The sequence below is a fragment of the Phocoena sinus genome, chromosome X (assembly GCF_008692025.1).
Source record: "Phocoena sinus isolate mPhoSin1 chromosome X, mPhoSin1.pri, whole genome shotgun sequence".
Taxonomy (NCBI): domain Eukaryota; kingdom Metazoa; phylum Chordata; class Mammalia; order Artiodactyla; family Phocoenidae; genus Phocoena; species Phocoena sinus.
Genome location: NC_045784.1, coordinates 75,112,195 through 75,134,434, shown reverse-complemented (window position 1 = coordinate 75,134,434; position 22,240 = coordinate 75,112,195). Strand labels below are relative to the sequence as shown.

At 35.7% G+C, this 22,240-nt stretch overlaps 1 protein-coding gene across 2 annotated transcripts in view; it reads right to left on the bottom strand.

Annotated features, from left to right (window-relative positions):
• Positions 1-384: 384 nt before the first annotated feature.
• Positions 385-22,240, bottom strand: part of KLHL4 (kelch like family member 4) — a 118,819-nt gene continuing 96,963 nt past the window's right edge. For both annotated transcript variants that reach the window (XM_032619865.1, XM_032619863.1), the window contains 2 exons: positions 2,585-2,756; positions 385-1,107 (listed from right to left, as the gene is read on the bottom strand). In XM_032619865.1, coding sequence (XP_032475756.1) covers positions 1,048-1,107; positions 2,585-2,756 — 232 coding nt within the window. In that variant the 3' untranslated portion in view covers positions 385-1,047. The remainder of the gene's footprint in view (positions 1,108-2,584; positions 2,757-22,240) is intronic.

Sequence of the window (22,240 nt, the reverse complement as noted above, 5' to 3'; positions counted from 1 at the left end):
TCTTTACTGGAAGAATATAAACTTGACAGAAAATCATGTACTGGTACATAAAAGATAATTATAGAATTAACCACGGATGTTGAACATTTTGGTGTTTCCATGTGTTAATATTGTAGAACATCTCAATTTTACCACTGTTGAAAAATTGCTTTGTTTTAGAAAACTGATTTAACTTAATGGCAGGTGTATTAAGAGTTCACAGAAATGTTTGAGGAGAATGTTACTGTCTATACAAGTGAGGCCCTGACACTCGAAAGCTGAGGTCACATTTTGTATCAATATGATAAATATTCAGCATTTTATTGTATAGATTGTGTGTATGGAATTACAATAATATTTTACTGGTAAAATAAATGTTGTCTAACAAGACAACATGTTAAGAAATACCAAATCTATATGTGTGCTTTGGAAAATGGTACTGTAAAAGAGTAAGTCTGTGAAAATTTTAACCTACTGTGATCAGCATAACAAATATGTCAATGAGCTTTTTCTTTTTTTTTAATCTCACCACAGTAAAATCTTTCTTCTTGGTAAATGTGAGGTATTATTTAGCTATTTGGGATATTGTTTAGATAAAAGAATGATGTCTTACTGAAAATCAAACCTTATAATTTAAGCTTTAGATGTTCTCTTTTATATTAGTTATGTTCCAAATGATAGGGTACCTAATTTTTTTTGAAATAGAAAATGTTTTTAACTTATCAGACTCAAAATTACCGATGCTTTTGTAACTTTTTATACTTTGGTCACTATCAATTTCCCTTAAACATTTTAACATTTTAAAGTAACGAGGCTAAACATAAACTACTGGATTTTCATTTATATTATTAGCTGCAACAGCATATACACTAAACACCTATATGTAATTAGTGTTTGAAAATTTGTTTTGCTTCACAAATGAGAGCATTTATATCTACATATTAAAATGACACAAGAATTTTCATGTTTGGTTACTAATTGAAGGAAAGAACATATTTCTTCTTCCTCTCCTCTTCCTACTCCACTTCTTGAAATTATCCAGTTTCCTTCCCTTTGATAAAGATAGCTTTATGGTAGCTTCACCACCACAACACATGCACCAGCTCTTCCAATGTTAACAGGAACTTCCTAACACAGAAAACAAAAACAAGGAAAGAAATGCTGTTTGAATGAACTCTGCATTTAACATAATATATTAGAGTTGAAAAAGTCCTTACCTATTCTGGCCCAACTTTCATCTTGTATAAAGATATGGGAAAATGCAGCCCAAATAATAGTCCAATGTAGAAAGAGCATAGTCTTTAAAATGAAGTAGGCCTCAGTTTGAAGAACAGGTGATCTTGGGTAAATTTCACCTCTCTGATAATTTTCTCACTTTAAAAATTACAGCTAATAATACTCATTCTTCAATGAGCTTTTGTTAGGGTTAAGGAAGATAATGAATGAAAATAATTAGGCATATAGTAGTTATAATCTCATGATCTATTAGTTCTCTTTCACCATTTTCAAGGTCACACAATGAAACAGTGAAATGCCTGGAATAGAGTCTAGGTCTCTTAGCTACTGGTCTATAATTTTCTGAAAAGTAAATTACAAATATTTTGATTCTTGTATTTGACCTACATCTTTGTTTTCTAAATATTTCCCTCCATTTCTAGCTGTCCTAACCATTGTGAAGAGCTACCTACATGGCAGAACTTGAATATTTCTGAGGGTCTTCATGAATCATATTGTTGGAGGAAAGAGCTAGAAACCCATTATCAGATGTCAGTATATTAACACATAACTTATTTAGAACAGTAACAAGCTTACTACGTAGAAAACAGAGCACCATGAAGTTAATGTAAGGAAAGGTGATGTTTAATACCAAATACAAGGTTTGCTTGTTTGTAGAAATGGTGAAGAGTTAATCATACTTCATATTTTATTAATCCATCATTTAATCAACAAAACACCATTAGGCATTTTGGAATAAATATAGAGCTATAACTGCAAAGCTGTCAGAAGCATCAAGTTTCCTTTAGCACCCTCAAGATGTCCTTTCAGTGCCCTTTCTTGTACTTTCCTTAGAATTTCTTCTGTTAGATGCCCAGCACTCTTGAGAGAGTTTAATTCCAGTCTCTTACTGTGCACCAAATCCCTTGAATGACTGATCAGTAGTTAGGAGTGTTGTAGTTTATAGAACCTCTATAAGGAGGGAACTGAAAGATTTTCCTCCTGGGCACCAGCCAATAAGAAAGGGCAGACATTTGTGGGTGAGGACATTATTCTTTGCTTCTCAAGTCATAATACATACATAGAAAGTTGGTCAGAGAGTAAAGCTCTTGGATTATTGAATCTGATTCACTTTTCTGTAAAAGGAATGAGTCCATCGTTAAGAGAATGTCTTGTCTCCACTTTATATGAGTACTGATGGATCCTGCTAATGATAAAACAGCTCAGTTAATAATTCTCTATAGCTAAATAAAGCACATGCTATAAATTTCATTAAAAGAATTTGGTTCAGCCCTAGAGAGGAAGAGAATGGGATTAATTCCAAACACATATTTTAATTTTTAAATTAAAACGTGAAATATATCAATTTGAATACTTTAAATGAGAGTACCTCTTTCCATTCATCTTTCTGTGTATCATATGACTCAACAGTGTTCAAATAAGTATGTCCATCATATCCTCCAACTACATAGAGTTTGTCTCCAAGGGGACATACAGCAACAGCATCTCGAGGAACACTCAGAGGTGCCATAGTTGACCATGAATCATTTTTTGGATCATACCTTAAGAGGTTTAGGAAGACAATTGAGAAGAAAGTTCAACAGTGTTAAAATTAATAGACATTAATAAAATGTACTCTTATCTAATATAAGAAATTAAAAATACCTTATACATACTAAGTGTAGTCTGACTAATAAACGTTAAGGATAACTAAATGACAGAATTCTCTTCAGCCACCAGATGTCACTCAAAGCATAGTGAAAATGAATTTCCTTTTAAAAATACCACACATTTCTTTGATCAGTACTCAGAATCTCTATGAGGAAATTTCACATATTGGCATCTTAACATTATGTGGAAAATGCCTCCTCTGTCATTTAGTATGTTAGCTGGAATGGGTTTTTCTTATTTTTTGTTTATCCAAGTTATATCTGAGATGCCTGATCTTGTTTATATGAGAGCTCACATGTTAAGTAATTCTGAATATAATTGCCTTTTTGTCTTATAAACTATAGTACCCTGGTTTTAATACTCTTTGTAGTTATGAAGACCACAGTTGTATTCTTTTTCCTCTATGAGAGTTCTTATTTATCTTCAGAGGACCCTGGGATGTTTTTCCATTTTAACTTGAAGTTAACTCCTTATCCCCAAGCCTATTCTGTAAGCAAAATGAAAGATAATTCAATAAACAATATTAATTAAAATCTTCTCCAGGAATTCTTTCCTAAAATTTGAAGCCAGTATAGAATACTAATATCTAAAAGGGGTGAACAATAAGAAAAACTTATATAATTATGTGTAGAAATTATCTCTGATTTTATATTGGCCTATTTGTAAAGCCCAATGAAAAACATTTATTTTACAAAATTTCATTTATTATCATCTACTAATTTCCTTACAATTGTATTACTCATCTTATTTCTGTTTCTCTCTCTTTAATCATAATCTAAATTATCTGATCCCAGCTTCCATTTGAACTTGGTCTCACATCCAGTAATATTTTTTAATAATATATGAAATCAACAATAATTAAGATATCCTCAATATCTACCATATACTGTTGGGTTTCACCTTAAATTTTGATGTTATATTAAAAAGCAGAACCAGAAAATCCACAGCTGTATGCTTTAGCTAATCTGAATCTTTAACAATTGCTATTGTTAATTGATGCTGCGCTCAGCTAACACAGTACACACATATATGAACTGTGAACCAGGGCTTGCGGAAGGATTCCCTTATAGATTTGCATCCAAAGCCCAAGATTTTTCTGCATGTGCATGATAATGAATGCTCAAAAATCTGGCTAATGTTAATATTATCTGGACACTGGTTTATTAACTAGAGAGGTTTGGGGAATGTAGAATCTTCTGAAGAAAAAAAAATGGCACCTTGGTTGTTATCTGTAAAGACACAGAGGATCAGTTATTAAAGAAAAAGTTAGCCACTACCTCACCTTCAAATTAAAACAGCACCGCATTTCTCCCCTTTTGTTTCTCTTTTGCTTTTCTATTTCTCCTTACTTTGGATATAAGTATATATATATATATATATATATATATATATATATATATATATATATATATATTCTAGTGGAAATAAAAAGGAGACTGAAGTAAAGGGAATTAGTCATGGACTTATTCCTCCACTTAGAGTAATTACAGACAATTTGCTTGACTTCTTTGCCTCAATTTTCTCGTCAACATTATAGAAATAATAATCCCTGACTCAGCCAACACAAGTTTATGTATTTTAGAAACCTTTAATTTAAATGATTATCTTAATTAATTGGATGAGACTTCTAAGGTACTGGGTAGGCCATCAATGTTTTACCAGAAAATAGTGTCAGGAATATTGTCTAAGACATGGGAATGAGGATTATCTGATTCCACAGAGTGTGCATCTTTGAATTTCTAACTGACAAGGCTATTTTACAACTCTATAGGTGTAGAAGTTAAGCTGTAGAAAACTGAGTTTTCTTGTGATTCCTATACATAACAATAAAATAAATTTTTCTTGATAGAGATAGAATTAATTTCTAACCCCGAATGATGACCCCACCCAAATATTACATTTTATTCCCTATAGGTTATTAACTGCTTTTGTATATATTACCAATTTTTTTTCAGCATTCCTAACTGTTTTTATGTCTTTTCTTCAAAGATTCTTTGAAGCAATTTTAACGTCTTATGGGTTACCTCATTAATTAATGAATCACACAAAATTCTTTGACACGTTACTATTATATTTGTATGAAAGTCAGAATTTTCAAAAACTGTACTTTAGCACTAGTTATTTTCTCAAGATCTTTACAAGGAAAATGCCAATAAGGGGGATAATGTTAGTAATAACAATAATACTAATTACAAAAGTAATACAAACAAAATAATAATATGTGCCAGGCAAGGCACTAAGTGCATTAACTTTTATTATTTTGTACCCTATGAAGTTGATACTAAAATTATTCCCATTTTTCACATGAGGAAACAGATGTTTAGGGATGTAAAGTAACTGGGTCCAGGTCACATAACTTGTAAATAACAGATCTGGGATTTGAACTCAGAGCTGTCTGACTGCAAATCTAGTGGTTTTAACTAGTATACTATACATTTTTGGTATGCATAAAGTGCTTTTTCCCATTAAAAATTAAAAATAGTATATTTGGAAATATAATTATATCATTAAATAAAGTTAAACATTTAATTATTAGGATATGTTTGTAAGCATTTAATTTTGTAGTCTGTATTATGAAATTTTCTATATCAAAAAAATATGAACTGAGTTTATATTTTCCTGATTGTGTGTGTAAATGCCTATTTAAATTGGTATAGACACGTCAAGCTATTGTAAGGCTAATTTCATGGCGATCACTCTACAGTGCTAAAACGCAGCCCAATTCATCTCTCTTTCAGGTCTTAAGATAGAATTTCCCAATTTCAGGGGTTCTTGGTAAAGCCAGGAAAATGCTGCCATAATAATGGGAGAGAAGAAGGTGATTTAATTAAAATATTTTATGTATTTTAGATTTTTTCCTTATGAAATGTGTTCTTTTTGGACCAAACCTAGTTTCTTAATCCCATGCATTTTGATACAAGGAACCAAGTAAATGCAACACAATTTACACCACTAAGATACAATAAAAAGTCTCAAAAACTGAAATAGAAGAAAAAAGCATAGACTTCAGTATGCTAGAAAGAAAATCTCTTACTGGTTTGAATTTATTATAAGAAAATTACTATTATAAGAGCTGAGAGTATTACCTGTCTCTCTGTCTATATATTTATATGATTTAACTTTTAATTCAGATGAAATTTTTGTGAAGTCAGGTTTGATTTTCATAGTAACAAACCTTCATGACTTTTTACTTACTAGATATAATTTTGTATAGTATTGCATTATTTTGTATAAAATCTTCTAGACAACTTTTAATATTTCTGTAATGAACGACATGAATTCTCTATATCAGTATCACTCTTTGACCACTGCTTCTCATGAATTTATCACTCCAATATAGTTTAAGCATTAATGGAAATTTGAGAAAGCATAGTTATTTTTACATTGATTTGTTTGTATATTTGATCAAGTTTTCCCAAATATAATAATTCCTGATGCTGTCTGTTTAGCTTATAGGAGGTGATATAGTCTTCTCCACTCTCGACTCATATAAAGAGGTGGCTACAGTTATTCTTAGGTATAGAAATATGCATATTTTTACAAGCGTAAGAGTAGAATTCAATGCCTAGATACCCTTTCTTAAAATGAAAGCTACACTTACCTTTTTTGAATACAAGTATCAGGTTTTTGAGAGTATGTATACATTCATTAGACAGGTGGGCCTTAACTTTTGTGAACTGTGTGTTGTCTGTAATTTTTTGTGGTCTATGGAAGGCATCAATAAATTATCTAAGCAATTTGAAATTTCAGTAGAATCTATCCTTTTTCAACTTCTTACAGTGAACTTTAACAAGTATTGAGTCTATTGCATTCCTTTGGCCTTTCTAAAAGGGAAACATGATTCCCATCAGTTATACACACACAAGCACAGAGTAAATACTTAAACTTTTATACATATGATGAAATTCTGTATCAATAAAAGTAGAAAATAGTGGCTTGATGTTTAATTCTATCAATAATACTGAGTGTAGAATAGTGAACTTTTAGTTTTATAATGAAATGGAAAGTCAAGTATGACTGGTTTCCAAACTTTTAATAACTCCAGTTATATGAAACAAATCCTTTAACCACTATTTGTCATTTAACAATAGAGGGTGTCAACTGCCACTTATGTAGGGTGATAGGGATATACTAGATTTTCAAGATTTTTTCCATTTGTAATTACATATAATTTCACTATTGTGCTTCTGGATATAAATAAAGGGCAGAGCAAATTCAGCTTTACCTTTTAAATATACAGGAAGTCAAGGTGATTTTCATGTAGTTTTTATCTTTTTTCTCAATGCTGCATTACTAGGGAGTGATGTCAACGAGGTGGTAGACTAGGAAGCTCTAGGATCTTATTCTGTCACAAAAATATTAAATAAACAAATAGAGACTGGCGAAAATAACTTTGTAGCTGTTCTGGAAATCAGTCAAAGATCCACAGCAACCAAATACCTGCTCAGTCAAGAAAAAGATGTAGGCAATTTTGTGATTTTTTTTTACTTTCTCTGGCCCCACCCCCTCCTAGAAAAGCATGGCATGGATTGGATAAAGCAGTGGCTCAGCCCCAGTTCCTTTCCTTGAAACAGAGAGAAAAGAGCAGACCTAATATGCAGCAATCCAACCTGTCTCAGTTGTTGCCAAAGGAATTATCTTCTGTGTTACCTAACTCAGAGCTCAGACAGTCAAAAGTGGTTCAGCTCAGATTTCAGGCTAGGAAAAGCCATGGGAAGTACTGTACATGGTTCATGAAAGCTGTCGGTGGATTACAGATGCATAGACAACTGGGACAAGAGATTATTGATACTATAATAGATTATTGATTACTCCAATAGAATAGCTAAGGCTCTGAAAGGCAGCAGGGCTAAGAATCTTAAGGAAGTTAAGGCATTTAAAAGCAGCCATGTATACAGAGAATCAACACACACACACACACACACAAACACACATACACACACACAGGCCCAGGAAACAGACAAACCCAGTAGAGGTCTGAGAAGAACTCAAGCCTTCAAGATGGGCTTATCCCAAATATAGAACATAATTAGTGATTAAATAACAATAGTCTTCCTATGCATGGAGTCAATCTGCAAGGACTGGGAAAGGTATCTATTATTTCAAATGGCCAGTTTTCAACAAAAGACCACAAAGCATACAGATAAATAAGAAAATGAATTTCACTCAAAAGAACAAAGTAAACCTCCAAAACCATCCCTGTAGAAACACAGGCATCTGTGTTACAAGAAAAAGACATTTAAGTGACTGACATATATTCTCAAAGAGTGAAAAGAAAAACAGGCAAAGAACTAAAAGAAATCAGGAAAAAGATAAATGAACAAAATTAGAAGGTCAACAAAGGAAATAAATTATAAAGAAGAAAAAATAGAAATTTTGGTGCTGAAAAATGAGATGACTGAATTCGAAAACTCACTAGAATTTTCCATTGGAGACTCAAGCAGGCAGAAGAAAGAATAAGTGAACTTGAAGACAAGTGTTTTGAAATTATCAAGTCTGAATGAAAAGAATGAAGAAAATTCAACAGAGTCTAAGGGACCTCTGAGACAACATCAAGTGGGTCAATATATGCATTTTGGGGGAAAAAGAATAAGACGAAGGAGAAGGAGAAGGAGAAGGAGAAGGAGAAGGAGGAGGAGGAGGAGGAGGAGAAGGAGAAGGAGAAGGAGATGGAGAAGAAGAAGAAGAAGAAGAAGAAGAAGAAGAAGAAGAAGAAGAAGAAGAAGAAGAAGAAGAAGAAGGAGGAGGAGGAGGAGGAGGAGGAGGAGGAGGAGGAGGAGGAGGAGGAGGAGGAGGAGGAAAAGAGGAAGAAGAAGAGGAAGAAGAAGGAGGAGGAGGAGGAGGAGGAGGAGGAGAAGAAGAAGAAGAAAGGGAGGAGAACGAGGGGGGAAGAGTAAGAAGAAATAGTTCTACAGTAATAGTAGGAGGATTTGACTTCCCACTTTCAATAATGGATAAAATAAACCAGACAGACGATCAGGAAGTACATGAAAGAAGAACAACATTATAGAACAAATGGACTTAGCAAACATATATAAAAATTTCTATTCCCCCAAAACTCAGAAGATATATTTTTCACAAGTAAGCATGGGACATTATCTAGGATAGACCATATGTTAGGACATGAAACAAGTCTTAATAAATTTAAAAAGGCTGAAAACATGCAAAGTCTTTTCACAGTGGAATGAAACTATAAATCAACAACAGAAGGAAAAGTGATATGTCCACACATATATGGAAATGAAAGTACATACACTTAACAAATGAGTCAAACAATATATCATAAGGGAAATTAGAAAACATCTAGAGACAAGTGAGAATGAATACATGACTCATACAGAGTCTTCTGGAATGCAAAGAAAGCCATGATATGACATGGGGAATCAATAACTGTAAAGGCTTACACTTAAAAGGAATAAAAATTGCAAGTCAAAAACCGAGCTATAGGAGAGAGGGAAGATGGTGGAAGAGTAAGACGTGATCACCTTCCTCCCCACAGATACACCAGAAATACATCTACACGTGGATCAACTCCTACAGAACACCTACTGAACACTGGCAGAAGACCTCAGACCTCCCAAAAGGCAAGAAACTCCCCACGTACCTGGGTAGGGCAAAAGAAAAAAGAATAAACAGAGACAAAAGGATAGGGACAGGACCTGCACCAGTGGGAGGGAGCTGTGAAGGAGGAAAGGTTTTCGCACACTAGGAATCCCCTTCATGGGCTGAGACTGTGGGTGGCAGAGCGGGGAAGCTTTGGAGCCATGGAGGAGGGCACAGCAACAGGGGTGCAGAGGGCAAAGTGGAGAGATTCCTGCACAGAGGATCGGCGCCGACAGGCACTCACCAGCCCAAGAGGCTTTTCTGCTCACCTGCCGGGGTGAGTGGGGGCTGGGAGCTGAGGCTCGGGCTTTGGTTGGAGTGCAGGGAGAGGAATGGGGTTGGCGGCATGAACACAGCCTGCAGGGGATTAGTGCACCACGGCTAGCCGGGAAGAAGTCCGGGGAAATGTCTTGACCTGCCAAAGAGGCAAGAGACATTTTCTTCCCTCTTTGTTTCCTGGTGTGCAAGGAGAGAGGATTAAGAGTGCTGCCTAAAGGAGCAAGAGAGACGGGAGTGAGCTGCAGCAAACAGCATGGACCCCAGAGACGGGCATGAGACGCTAAGGCTGCTGCTGCCGCCACCATGAAGCCTGTGTGCAAGCACATGTCACTACCCACACCTCCCCTACCGGGAGCCTGTGCAGCCTGCCACAGCTAGGGTCCCACGATCCAGGGACAACTTCCCCGGTAGAATGTTTGGCATGTTCAGGCTGGTGCAAAACCACACCGGCCTCTGCCGCCACAGGCTTGCCCGCATCAGCACCCCTCCCTCCACTGGCTTGAGTGAGCCAGAGCTACCAAAACAGCTGCTCCTCTAACCCCGTCCTGTCTGCGCGAAGAACAGACGCCCTCCAGTGACCAACCTGCAGAGGCGGGACCAAATCCAAAGCTGAGCTCCCGGAGCTGTGAGAACAAAGAAGAGAAAGGGAAATCTCTCCCAGAAGCCTCAGAAGCAGCAGATTAAAGCTCTACAATCAACTTCATGTACCCTGCATCTGTGGAATACCTGAATAGAAAATGAATCATCCCAAATTGAGGAGATGGACTTTGAGAGCAAGATTTATTATTTTTTTTCCCTTTTCCTCTTTATGTAAGTGTGAATGTGTATTCCTCTCTGTGAGATTTTATCTGTATAGCTTTGCTATCACCATTTGTCCTATGGTTCTATCTGTACTTTTTTTCTCTTTTTTTACTTAAAAATTAATTTTCTTAATAATTATTTATTATTTTAGTAAAATATACTAATAATATATTATAATAATTATTATATATAATTATATTATTATAATATATCATATATATAATATATATAATAATAATAATACCTTACTTTATTTTATTTTATTTTTATCCTCCTTCTTTCTTTCTTTCATTCTAATTTTTCTCCCATTTATTCTGAGCCATGTGGATGAAAGGCTCTTGGTGCTGCAGCCAGGAATAAGTGCTGTGCCTCTGAGTTGGGAGAGCCAACTTCAGGGCACTGGTCAACAAGAGACCTCCCAGCTCCACATAATATCAAATGGTGAAAATCTGCCAGAGATCTCCATCTCAACACCAGCACCCAGCTTCACTCAATGACCAGCAAGCTACAGTGCTGGACACCCTATGCCAAACAACTAACAAGAAAGGAACACAACCACACCCATTAGCAGAGAGGCTGCCTAAAAGCACAGTAAGTCCACAGACACCCCAAAACACACCACCAGACATGGAACTGCCCACCAGAAATACAAGATCCAGCCTCATCCACCAGAACACAGGCACTAGTCCCCTCCACCAGGAAGCCTACACAATCCACTGAACAAGCTTTAGCCACTGGGGACAGACACCAAAAAGAACGGGAACTACGAACCTGCAGCCTGCAAAAAGGAGACCCCAAACACAGTAAGATAAGCAAAATGAGAAACAGAAAATCTCACAGCAGATGAAGGAGTAAGAGAAAAATCCACCAGACCTAACAAATGAAGAGGAAATAGGCAGTCAACCTGAAAAGGAATTCAGAATAATGATAGTAAAGATGATCCAAAATCTTGGAAATAGAATAGAGAAAATTCAAGAAACATTTAACAAGGACCTAGAAGAACTAAAGATGAAACCAGCAATGATCAACAACACAAGAAAGGAAATTAAAAATACTGTAGATTGGATCAATAGCAGATTAACTGAGGCAGAAGAACGGCTAAGTGCTTGGAAGATAAAATAGTGGAAATAAAAACTGTAGATCATAATAAAGAAAAAAGAATGAAAAGAACTGAGGACAGTCTCAGAGACCTCTGGGACAACATTAAACAGAGCAACATTCGAATTATAGGAGTCCCAGAACAAGAAGAGGAAAACAAAGGAAATGAGAAAATATTTGAAGAGATTATAGATGAAAACTTTCCTAATATGGGAAAGGAAGTAGTTAATCAAGTCCAGGAAGCACAGAGAGTCCCATACAGGATAAATCCAAGGAGAAATATGCCAAGACATATATTAATCAAACTGTCAAAAATTAAATAAAAAGAAAGCATATTAAAAGCAACAAGGGAAAAACAACAAATAACACACAAGGGAATCCCCATAAGGTTAACAGCTGATCTCTCAGCAGAAACCCTACAAGCCAGAAGGGAGTGGCAGGACATATTTAAAGTGATGAAGGAGAAAAACCTACAACCAAGGTTACTCTAACCAGCAAGGATCTCATTCAGATTTGATGGAGAAATTAAAGCCTATACAGATAAGCAAAAGCTGAGAGAGTTCAGCACCACCAAACCAGCTGTACAACAAATGCTAAAGGAACTTTTCTAGGAAAGAAACACAAGAGAAAGAAAAGACCTACAGTCACGAAACCAAAACAATTAAGAAAATAGGAAGAGGAATATACATATTGATAATTACCTTAAATGTAAATGGAATAAATGCTCCCACCAAAAGACGCAGCCTGGCTGAATGGATACAACAACAAGACCCATATATATGCTGTCTACAAGAGACCAACTTCAGACCTAGAGACACAGACAGATTGAAAGTAAGGGGATGGAAAAAGACATTCCATGCAAATGGAAACCAAAATAAAACTGGTGTAGCAATTCTCATATCAGATAAAAGGGACGTTAAAATAAAGACTATTAGAAGAGACAAAGAAGGACACTACATAATGATCAAAAGATCGATCCAAGATGAAGACATAAAAATAGTAAATAATTATGCACCCAACATAGGAGCATCTCAATACATAAGGCAAATAGTAACAGCCATAAAAGCGGGAACTGACAGTAACACATTCATAGTAGGGGACTTTAACACCCCACTTCCAACAATGGACAGATCATCCAAAATGAAAATAAATAAGGAAACATGAGCTTTAAATGATACATTAAACAAGATGGATTTAATTGATATTTATAGGACATTCCATCCAAAAAAAACAGAATACTCATTTTTCTCAAGTGCTCATGGAACATTCTCCAGTATAGTTCATATATTGGGTCATAAATCAACCCTTGGTAAATTTAAGAAAATTGAAATTGTATCAAGTTTCTTTTCCAATCACAACGCTATGAGACTAGATATCAATTACAGGAAAAGGTCTTAAAAATACAAACACATGGAAGCTAAACAATACACTACTTAAAAAGGAAGTGATCACTGATGAAATCAAAGAGGAAATCAAAAAAATTCCTAGAAACATGACTATGGAGATACAATGACCCAAAACCTATGGGATGCAGCAAAAGCAGTTCTAAGAGGGAAATTTATAGCAATACAATCCTACCTTAAGAAACAGGAAACACCTCAAATAAACAACCTAACCTTGCACCTAAAGCAATTAGAGAAAGAAGAACAAAAAAACCCCACAGTTAGCAGAAGGAAACAAAGCATAAATAACAGATCAGAAATAAATGAAAAAGAAATGAAGGAAACGATAGCAAAGATCAATAAAACTGAAAGCTGGTTCTTTGAGAAGACAAACAAAATTCGTAAACCATTAGCCAGACTCATCAAGATAAAAAGGGAGAAGATGCAAATCAATAGAATTAGAAATGAAAAAGGAGAAGTAACAACTGACACTGCAGAAATACAAAAGATCATGAGAGATTACTACAAGCAACTCTATGCCAATAAAATCGACAACCGGGAAGAAATGTAGGAATTCTTACAAATGCACAACCTGCCAGGACTCACCCAGGGAGAAATAGAAAATAGGAACAGACTAATCACAAGCGCTAAAATTGGAGACTGTGATTAAAAATCTTCCAACAAACTAAAGCCACGGACCAGATGGCTTCACAGCCGAATTCTATCAAACACTTAGAGAAGAGCTAACACCTATCCTTCCCAAATACTTCCTAAATATAGCAGAGGGAGGAACGTTCCCAAACTCATTTCACGAGGCCACCATCACCGTGATACCAAAACCAGACAAGGATGTCACTAAGAAAGAAAACTACAGGCCAATATCACTGATGAGCATAGATGCAAAAATCCTCAACAGAATACTAGCAAACAGAATCCAACAGCACATTGAAAGGATCATACACCAGGTTCAAGGGGGTTTTACTCCAGAAATGCAAAGATTCTTCAATATGCGCAAATCAATCAATGTGATACACCATATTAACAAATTGAAGGAGAAAAACCATATAATCATCAAATAGATGCAGAGAAAGCTTTTGACAAAATTCAACACCCATTTTTGATAAAAACACTGCAGAAAGTAGGCATACAGGGAACTTTCCTCTACATAATAAAGGTCATATACGTCAAACCCACAGCCAACATTGTCCTCAATGGTGATAAACTGAAGCCATTTCCACTAAGATTAGGAAAAACACAAGGTTGCCCACTCTCAACACTCTTATTCAACATAGTTTTGGAAGTTATAGCCACAGCAATCAGAGAAGAAAAGGAAATAAAAGGAATCCAAATCAGAAAAGAAGAAATAAAGTTGTCACAGTTTGCAGATGACATGATACTATACATAGAGAACCCTAAATATGCTACCAGAAAACTCCTAGATCTAATCATTGAATTTGGTAAAGTAGCAAGATACAAAATTAATGTACATAAGTCTCTGGCATTCCTATACACTAATGATGAAAAATCTGAAAGTGAAATGCAGAAAACAGTCCCATTTACCATGGCAACAAAAAGAATAAAATATCTAGGAATAAGCCTACCTAAGGAGACAAAAGACCTGTATGCAGAAAATTATAAGACACTGATGAAATAAATTAGAGATGATACAGATAGATGGAGAGATATATCATGTACTTGGATTGGAAGAATCAATATTGTGAAAATGACTTTACTACCCAAAGCAATCTACAGATTCAGAGCAATCGCTATCAAACTACCACTGGCATTTTTCACAGAATAAAACATATAATTTCACAATTTGTGTGGAAACACAAAAGACCCCGAATAGCCAAAGCAATCTTGAGAACGAAAAACGGAGATGGAGGAATCAGGCTCACTGACTTCAGACTATATTACAAAGCTACAGTAATCAAGACAGTATGGTGTGGGAACAAAAACAGAAAGATAGATCAATGGAACAGGATAGAAAGCCCAGAGATAAACCCATGCACATATGGTCAAGTTATCTTTGATAAAGGAGGCAGGGAAGTACAGTGGAGAAAGGAGAGCCTCTTCAATAAGTGGTGCTGGGAAAACTGGACAGGTACATGTAAAAGTATGAGATTAGATCACTCCCTAACACCATACACAAAAATAAGCTCAAAATGGATTAAAGACCTAAATGTAAAGCCAGAAGCTATCAAACTCTTAGAGGAAAACATAGGCAGGACACTCTATGACATAAATCACAGCAAGAGCCATTTTGACCCACCTCCTAAAGAAATGGAAATAAAAACAAAAATAAACAAATAGGACCTAATGAAATTTCAAAAGTTTTTCACAGCAAAGGAAACCAAAATCAAGATGAAAATCAACCCTCAGAATGGGAGAAAATATTTCCAAATGAAACAACTGACAAAGAATTTATCTCCAAAATTTATAAGCAGCTCATGCAGCTCAATAACAAACAACCCAACCCCAAAATAGGAAGAAGACCTAAATAGACATTTCTCCAAAGAAGATATACAGACTGCCAACAAACACATGAAAGAATGCTCAACATCATTTATCATTAGAGAAATGCAAATAAAACTACAAAGATATATCACCTCACATCATTCAGAATGGTCATCATCAAAAAATCTAGAAACAATAAATGCTGGAGAGGGTGTGACGAAAAGGTAACACTCTTGCACTGCTGGTGGGAATGTGAATTGATACAGCCACTATGGAGAACAGTATGGAAGTTCCTTAAAAAACTACAAATAGAACTACTATATGACTCTCCAATCCTACTACTGGGCATATACCCTGAGAAAACCATAATTCAAATATACACATGTAGCAAAATGTTCATTGCTGCTATATTTACAAGAGAAAGGAGGTGGAAGCAATGTAAGTATCCATCATCAGATGAATGGATAAAGAAGATGTGACATATATATACAATGGAGTATTACTCAGCCATAAAAAGAAACGAGATTGAGCTATTTGTAATGAAGTGGACAGACCTAGAGTTTGACATACAGAGTGAAGTAAGTCAGAAAGAGAAAGACAAATATTGTATGCTAACACATATATATGGAAGTTAAGAGAAGAAAATGTCATCAAGAACCTAGGGGTAAGACAGGAATAAAGACACAGACCTACTAGAGAATGGACTTGAAGATATGGGGAGGGGGAAAGGTAAGCTGTGACAAATCAAGAGAGAGGCATGGACATATATAAACTACCAAACATAAGGTAGATAGCTAGTGGGAAGCAGCCACATCCCTATCAAACTAGCACAGGGAAATCAGCTCTGTGCTTTGTGACCACCTTGAGGTATTGGATAGGGAGGGTGGGAAGGAGGGAGACACAAGAAGGAGGAGATATGGGAACATATGTATATGTATAACAGATTCACCTGGTTATAGAGCAGAAACTAGCACACCATTGTAAAGCAATTATACTCCAATAAAGATATAAAAAAAATAACGAAGTGATCACTGAAGAATTCAAAGAGAAAATCAAAAAATAACTAAGAACAAATGACAATGGAGACATGATGACCCAAACCTATGGGATGCAGCAAAAGGAGTTCTAAAGGGAAGTTCATAGCAATACAAAGCTACATTATGAAAAAGGAGATATCTCGAATAAACAACCTAACCTTGCACCTAAAGCAAATAGAGAAAGAAGAACAAAAATACCCAAAGTTAGCAGACGGAAAGAAATCATAAAGATCAGATCAGAAATAAATGAAATGGAAATGAAGGAAACGATAGCATAGATCAATAAAACTAAAAGCTGGTTCTTGCAGAAGATAAACAAAATCGATAAACCATTAGCCAGACTCATCAAGAAAAAAAGGAGGAAAATCAAATCAATTAAATTAGAAATGGAAAAGGAGAAGTAACAACTGACACTGCAGAAATACAAAAGATCAAGAGAGATTATTACAAGCAACTCTATGCCAATAAAATGGACAACCTGGAAGAAATGGACACATTCTTAGAAATGCACAACCTTCCAAAACTGAATCAGGAAGAAATAGAAAATATGAAGAGACCAAACAAAGCACTGAAATTGAAACTGTGATTAAAAATCTTCCAACAAACAAAAGTCCAGGACCAGATGGCTTCACAGGCGAATTCTATCAAACATTTAGTGAAGAGCTAACACCTACCCTTCTCAAACTCTTCCAAACTACAGCAGAGGGAGGAACACTCCCAAACTCATTCCACGAGGCCACCATCACCCTGATACCAAAACCAGATAAGGATGTCACAAAGAAAGAAAACTACAGGCCAATATCACTGATGAAAATAGAGGCAAAAATCCTCAACAAAATACTAGCAAACAGAATCCAACAGCACATTAAAAGAATCATACTCCATGATCAAGTGGGGTTTATTCCAGGAATACAAGGATTCTTCAATATACACAAATCAATCAATGTGATACACCATATTAACAAACTGAAGGAGAAAAAACATATGATCAACTCAATAGATGCAGGGAAAGCTTTTGACAAAATTCAGCACCCATTTATGGTAAAAACCGTGCAGAAAGTAGGCATAGAGGGAACTTTCCTCAAAATAATAAAGGCCATACGTGACAAAACCACAGCCAACATCGTCCTCAATGGTGATAAACTGAAAGGATTTCCACTAAGAACAGGAACAAGACAAGTTTGTCCACTCTCACCAATCTTATTCAACATATTTTTGGAAGTTTTAACCACAGCAATCAGAGAAGAAATGGAAATAAAAGGCATCCAAATCAGAAAAGAGGAAGTAAAGCTTGCACTCTTCACAGATGACATGATACTACACATAGAAAATCCTAAAGATGCTACCAGAAAACTACTAGATCTATTAAATGAATCTGATCAAGTACCAGGATACCAAATTAATGCACAGAAATCTCTGGCATTCTTATACACTAATGATGAAAAATCTGAAAGTGAAATCAAGAAAACACTCCCATTTACCACTGCAACAAAAAGATTAAAATATCTAGGAGTAAACCTACCTAAGGAGACAAAAGAACTGTATGCAGACAATAAAAAGACACTGATGACAGAAATTAAATATGATACAAAAGATGGAGATATATACCATGTTCTTGGATTGGAAGAATCAATATTGTGAAAATGACTTTACTACCCAAAGCAATCTGCAGATTAAATGCAATCCCTATCACACTACCACTGGCAATTTTCACAGAACTAGAACAAAAATTTTCACAATTTGTATGGAAACACAAAAGACCCCGAATAGCCAAAGCAATCTTGAGAATGAAAAACCGAGCTGGAGGAATCAGGCTCCCTGACTTCACACTATACAACAGAGCTACAGTAATCAAGACAGTATGGTTCTTGCACAAAAACAGAAAGATAGATCAATGGAACAGGATAGAAAGCCCAGAGATAAACCACACATATATGGTCATCTTATCTTTGATAACGGAGGCAGAAAGGTACAATGGAGAAAGGGCAGCCTCTTCAATAAGTGGTGCTGGGAAAACTGGACAGGCACATGTAAAAGTATGAGATTAGAACACTGCCTAACACCATACACAGAAATAAGCTCAAAATCGATTAAAGACCTCAATGTAAGGCCAGAATCTATAAAACTCTTAGAGGAAAACATAGGCAGAACACACTATGACATAAATCACAGTAAGATCCTTTTTGACCCACTTCCTAGAGAAATGGAAATAAAAAGAAAAATAAACAAATGGGATGTAATGAAACTTCAAAACTTTTGCACAGCAAAGGAAACCATAAATAAGACCAAAAGACAACCCACGGAATTGGAGAAAATATTTTCAAATGAAGCAACTGTCAATGGAATAATCTCCAAAATTTACAAGCAGCCCTTGCAGCTCAATAACAAAAAAACGAATCTAAAAATCGGCATAAGACCTAAATAGACATTTCTCCAAAGAAGATATACAGCTTGCCAACAAACACATGAAAGAATGCTCAACACAATTAATCATTAGAGAAATGCAAAGCAAAACTGCAATGAGATATCTCACATCAGTCAGAATGACCGTCATCAAAAAATCTATAAACAATAAATGCTGGAGAGGGTGTGGAGAAAAGGGAAAACTTTTGCACTGCTGTTGGGAATGTGAATTGTTACAGTCACAATTGAGAACAGTATGGAGATAGCGTAAAAAACTACAAACAGAACTACCATATGACTCAGCAATCCCACTATTGGGCATATACCCTGCGAAAACCATAATTCAAAGAGAGTCATGTACCAAAATATTCATTGCAGCTATATTTACAATAGCCAGGAGGTGGAAGCAACCTAAGTTTCCATCATCGATGAATGGATAAAGAAGATGTGGCACATATATACAATGAAATATTAATCAGACTTAACAGGAAACGAAATTGAGCTATTCATAATGAAATGGATAGACCTAGAGTCTGTCATACAGTGTGAAGTAAGTCAGAAAGGGAAAGACAAATACCATATGTTAAAACATATATATGGAATTTAAGGGGGAAAAAATGTCATACAAAACCTAGGGGTAAGACAGGAATAAAGACACAGAGCTACTAGAGAATAGACTGGAGGATATGGGGATGGGGAAGGGTAAACTGTGACCAAGCGAGAGAGAAGCATGGAAATATATACACTACCAAACCTAATGTAGATAGCTAGTGCGAAGCAGCCACATAGCACGGGGAGATCAGCTCTGTGCTTTGTGACCACCTGGAGGGGTGGGATAGGAAGGGCCGGAGGGAGGAAGATGCCAGTGGGAGGAGATACGGGAACATATGTTTATGTATAGCTGATTCACATTGTTAGAGAGAGGAAACTCACATACCATGGTAAAGCAATAATACTCCAATTAAGATGTAAAAAATTATAACGAAGTGATCACTGAAGAAATCAAAGAGGAAATCAAAAAATACCTAGAAACAAAAGACAATGGAAACAGAATGACTCAAAACCTATGGGTTGCAGCAAAAGCAGTTCTAAGAAGGAAGTTTATGGCAAACAATCCTACCTTAAGAAACAGGAAACATCTCGAATAAACAACCAAATATTGCATGTAAAGCAATTAGGGAAAGAAGTACAAAAAAACACAAAGTTAGAGAAGGAAAGAAATCATAAAGATCAGATCAGAAATAAATGAAAAAGAAATGAAGGAAATGATAGCAAAGATCAATAAAACTAAAAGCTGTTTTTTTGAGAAGATAAACAAAATTGATAAACCATTAGCCAGACTCATCAAGAAAAAAAAGGGCCAAGACCCAGATCAATAGAATTAGAAGTGAAAAAGGAGAAGCAACAACTGACACCGCAGAAATACAAAAGATCATGAGAGATTACTACAAGCACCACTATGCCAGTAAAATGGACAACCTGGAAGAAATGGACAAATTCTTAGAAATGCACAACCTGCCAAGACTGAATCAGGAAGAAATAGAAAATATGAACAGACCAATCACAAGCACTGAAATTGAAACTGTGATTAAAAATCTTCCAACAAATAAAAGCCCAGGACCAGATGGCTTCACAGGTGAATTCTATCAAACATCTAGAGAAGAGCTAACACCTATCCTTCTCAAGCTCTTCCAAAATATAGCAGAGGGAGGAACACTCTCAAGTTCATTCTACAAGGCCACCATCACCCTGATACCAAAACCAGACAAGGATGTCACAAAGAAAGAAAACTACAGGCCAATATCACTGATGAACATAGATGCAAAAATCCTCAACAAAATACTAGCAAACAGAATCCAACAGCACATTAAAAGGATCAGACACCATGATCAACTGGGGTTTATTCTAGGAATGCAAGTATTCTTCATTATACACAAATCAATGAACGTGATACACCTTATTAACAAATTGAAGGAGAAAAACCATATGGTCATCTCAATAGATGCAGGGAAAGGTTGAGGAAAATTCAAGACCTATTTATGTTAGAAACCCTGCAGACAGCAGGCATTGAGGGAATTTTCCTGAACATAATAATGGCCATATATGACAAACCCACAGCCAACATCGTCCTCAATGGTGAAAAACTGAAAGCACTTCCACTAAGATCAGGAAAAAGAGAAGGTTGCCCACTCTCAACAGTCTTATTCAACATAGTTTTGGAAGTTTTAACCACAGCAATCAGAGAAAACAATGAAATAAAAGGAATCCAAACCAGAAAGGAAGAAGTAAAGCTGTCACTGTTTGCAGATGACATAATAATATTCACAGAGAATACTAAAGATGCTACCAGAAAACTCCTAGAGCTAATCAATGAACTTGGTAAAGTAGCATGATACAAAAGTAATGCACAGAAATCTCTGGCATTTCTACACACTAATGATGAAAAATCTGAAAGTGAATATCAAGAAAACACTCCCATTTACCATTGCAAAAAAACGAATAAAATATCTAGGAATAAACCTTCCTAAGGAGACAAAAGACCTGTATGCAGAAAATTATAAGACACTGATGAAAGAAATTAAAGGTGATACAAATAACTGGAGAGATATACCATGTTCTTGGATTGGAAGAATCAATATTGTGAAAATGACTCTACTACCCAAAGCAATTTACAGAGTCAAGGCAATCCCTATCAAACAACCACTGGCATTTTTCATAGAACTAGAACAAAAAATTTTAAAATTTGTATGGAAACACAAAAGACCCCGAATAGTCAAAGCAATCTTGAGAAAGAAAAACGGAGCTGGAGGAATCAGGCTCCCTGACTTCAGATAACACTACAAAGCTACAGTAATCAAGACAGTATGGTACTGGCACAAAAACAGAAAGATAGATCAATGGAACAGGAGAGAAAGCCCAGAGATAATCCCATGCACATATGATCACCTTATCTTTGATAACGGAGGCAGGAATATACAGTGTAGAAAGGACAGCCTCTTCACTAAGTGGTGCTGGGAAAACTGGACAGATACATGTTAAACTATGAGATTAGAACACTCCCTAACACCATACACAAAAATAAGCTCAAAATGGATTAACGACCTAAATGTGAGGCCAGAAACTGTCAAACTCTTAGAGGAAACATAGGCAGAACACACTATAACATAAATCACAGCAAGATTCTTTTTGACTCACCTCCTAGAGAAATGGAAATAAACCAAAAATAAACAAATGGGACCTAATGAAACTTCAAAGCTTTTGCACAGCAAAGAAAACCATAAACAAGACCAAAACACAGCCCTCAGAATGGGAGAA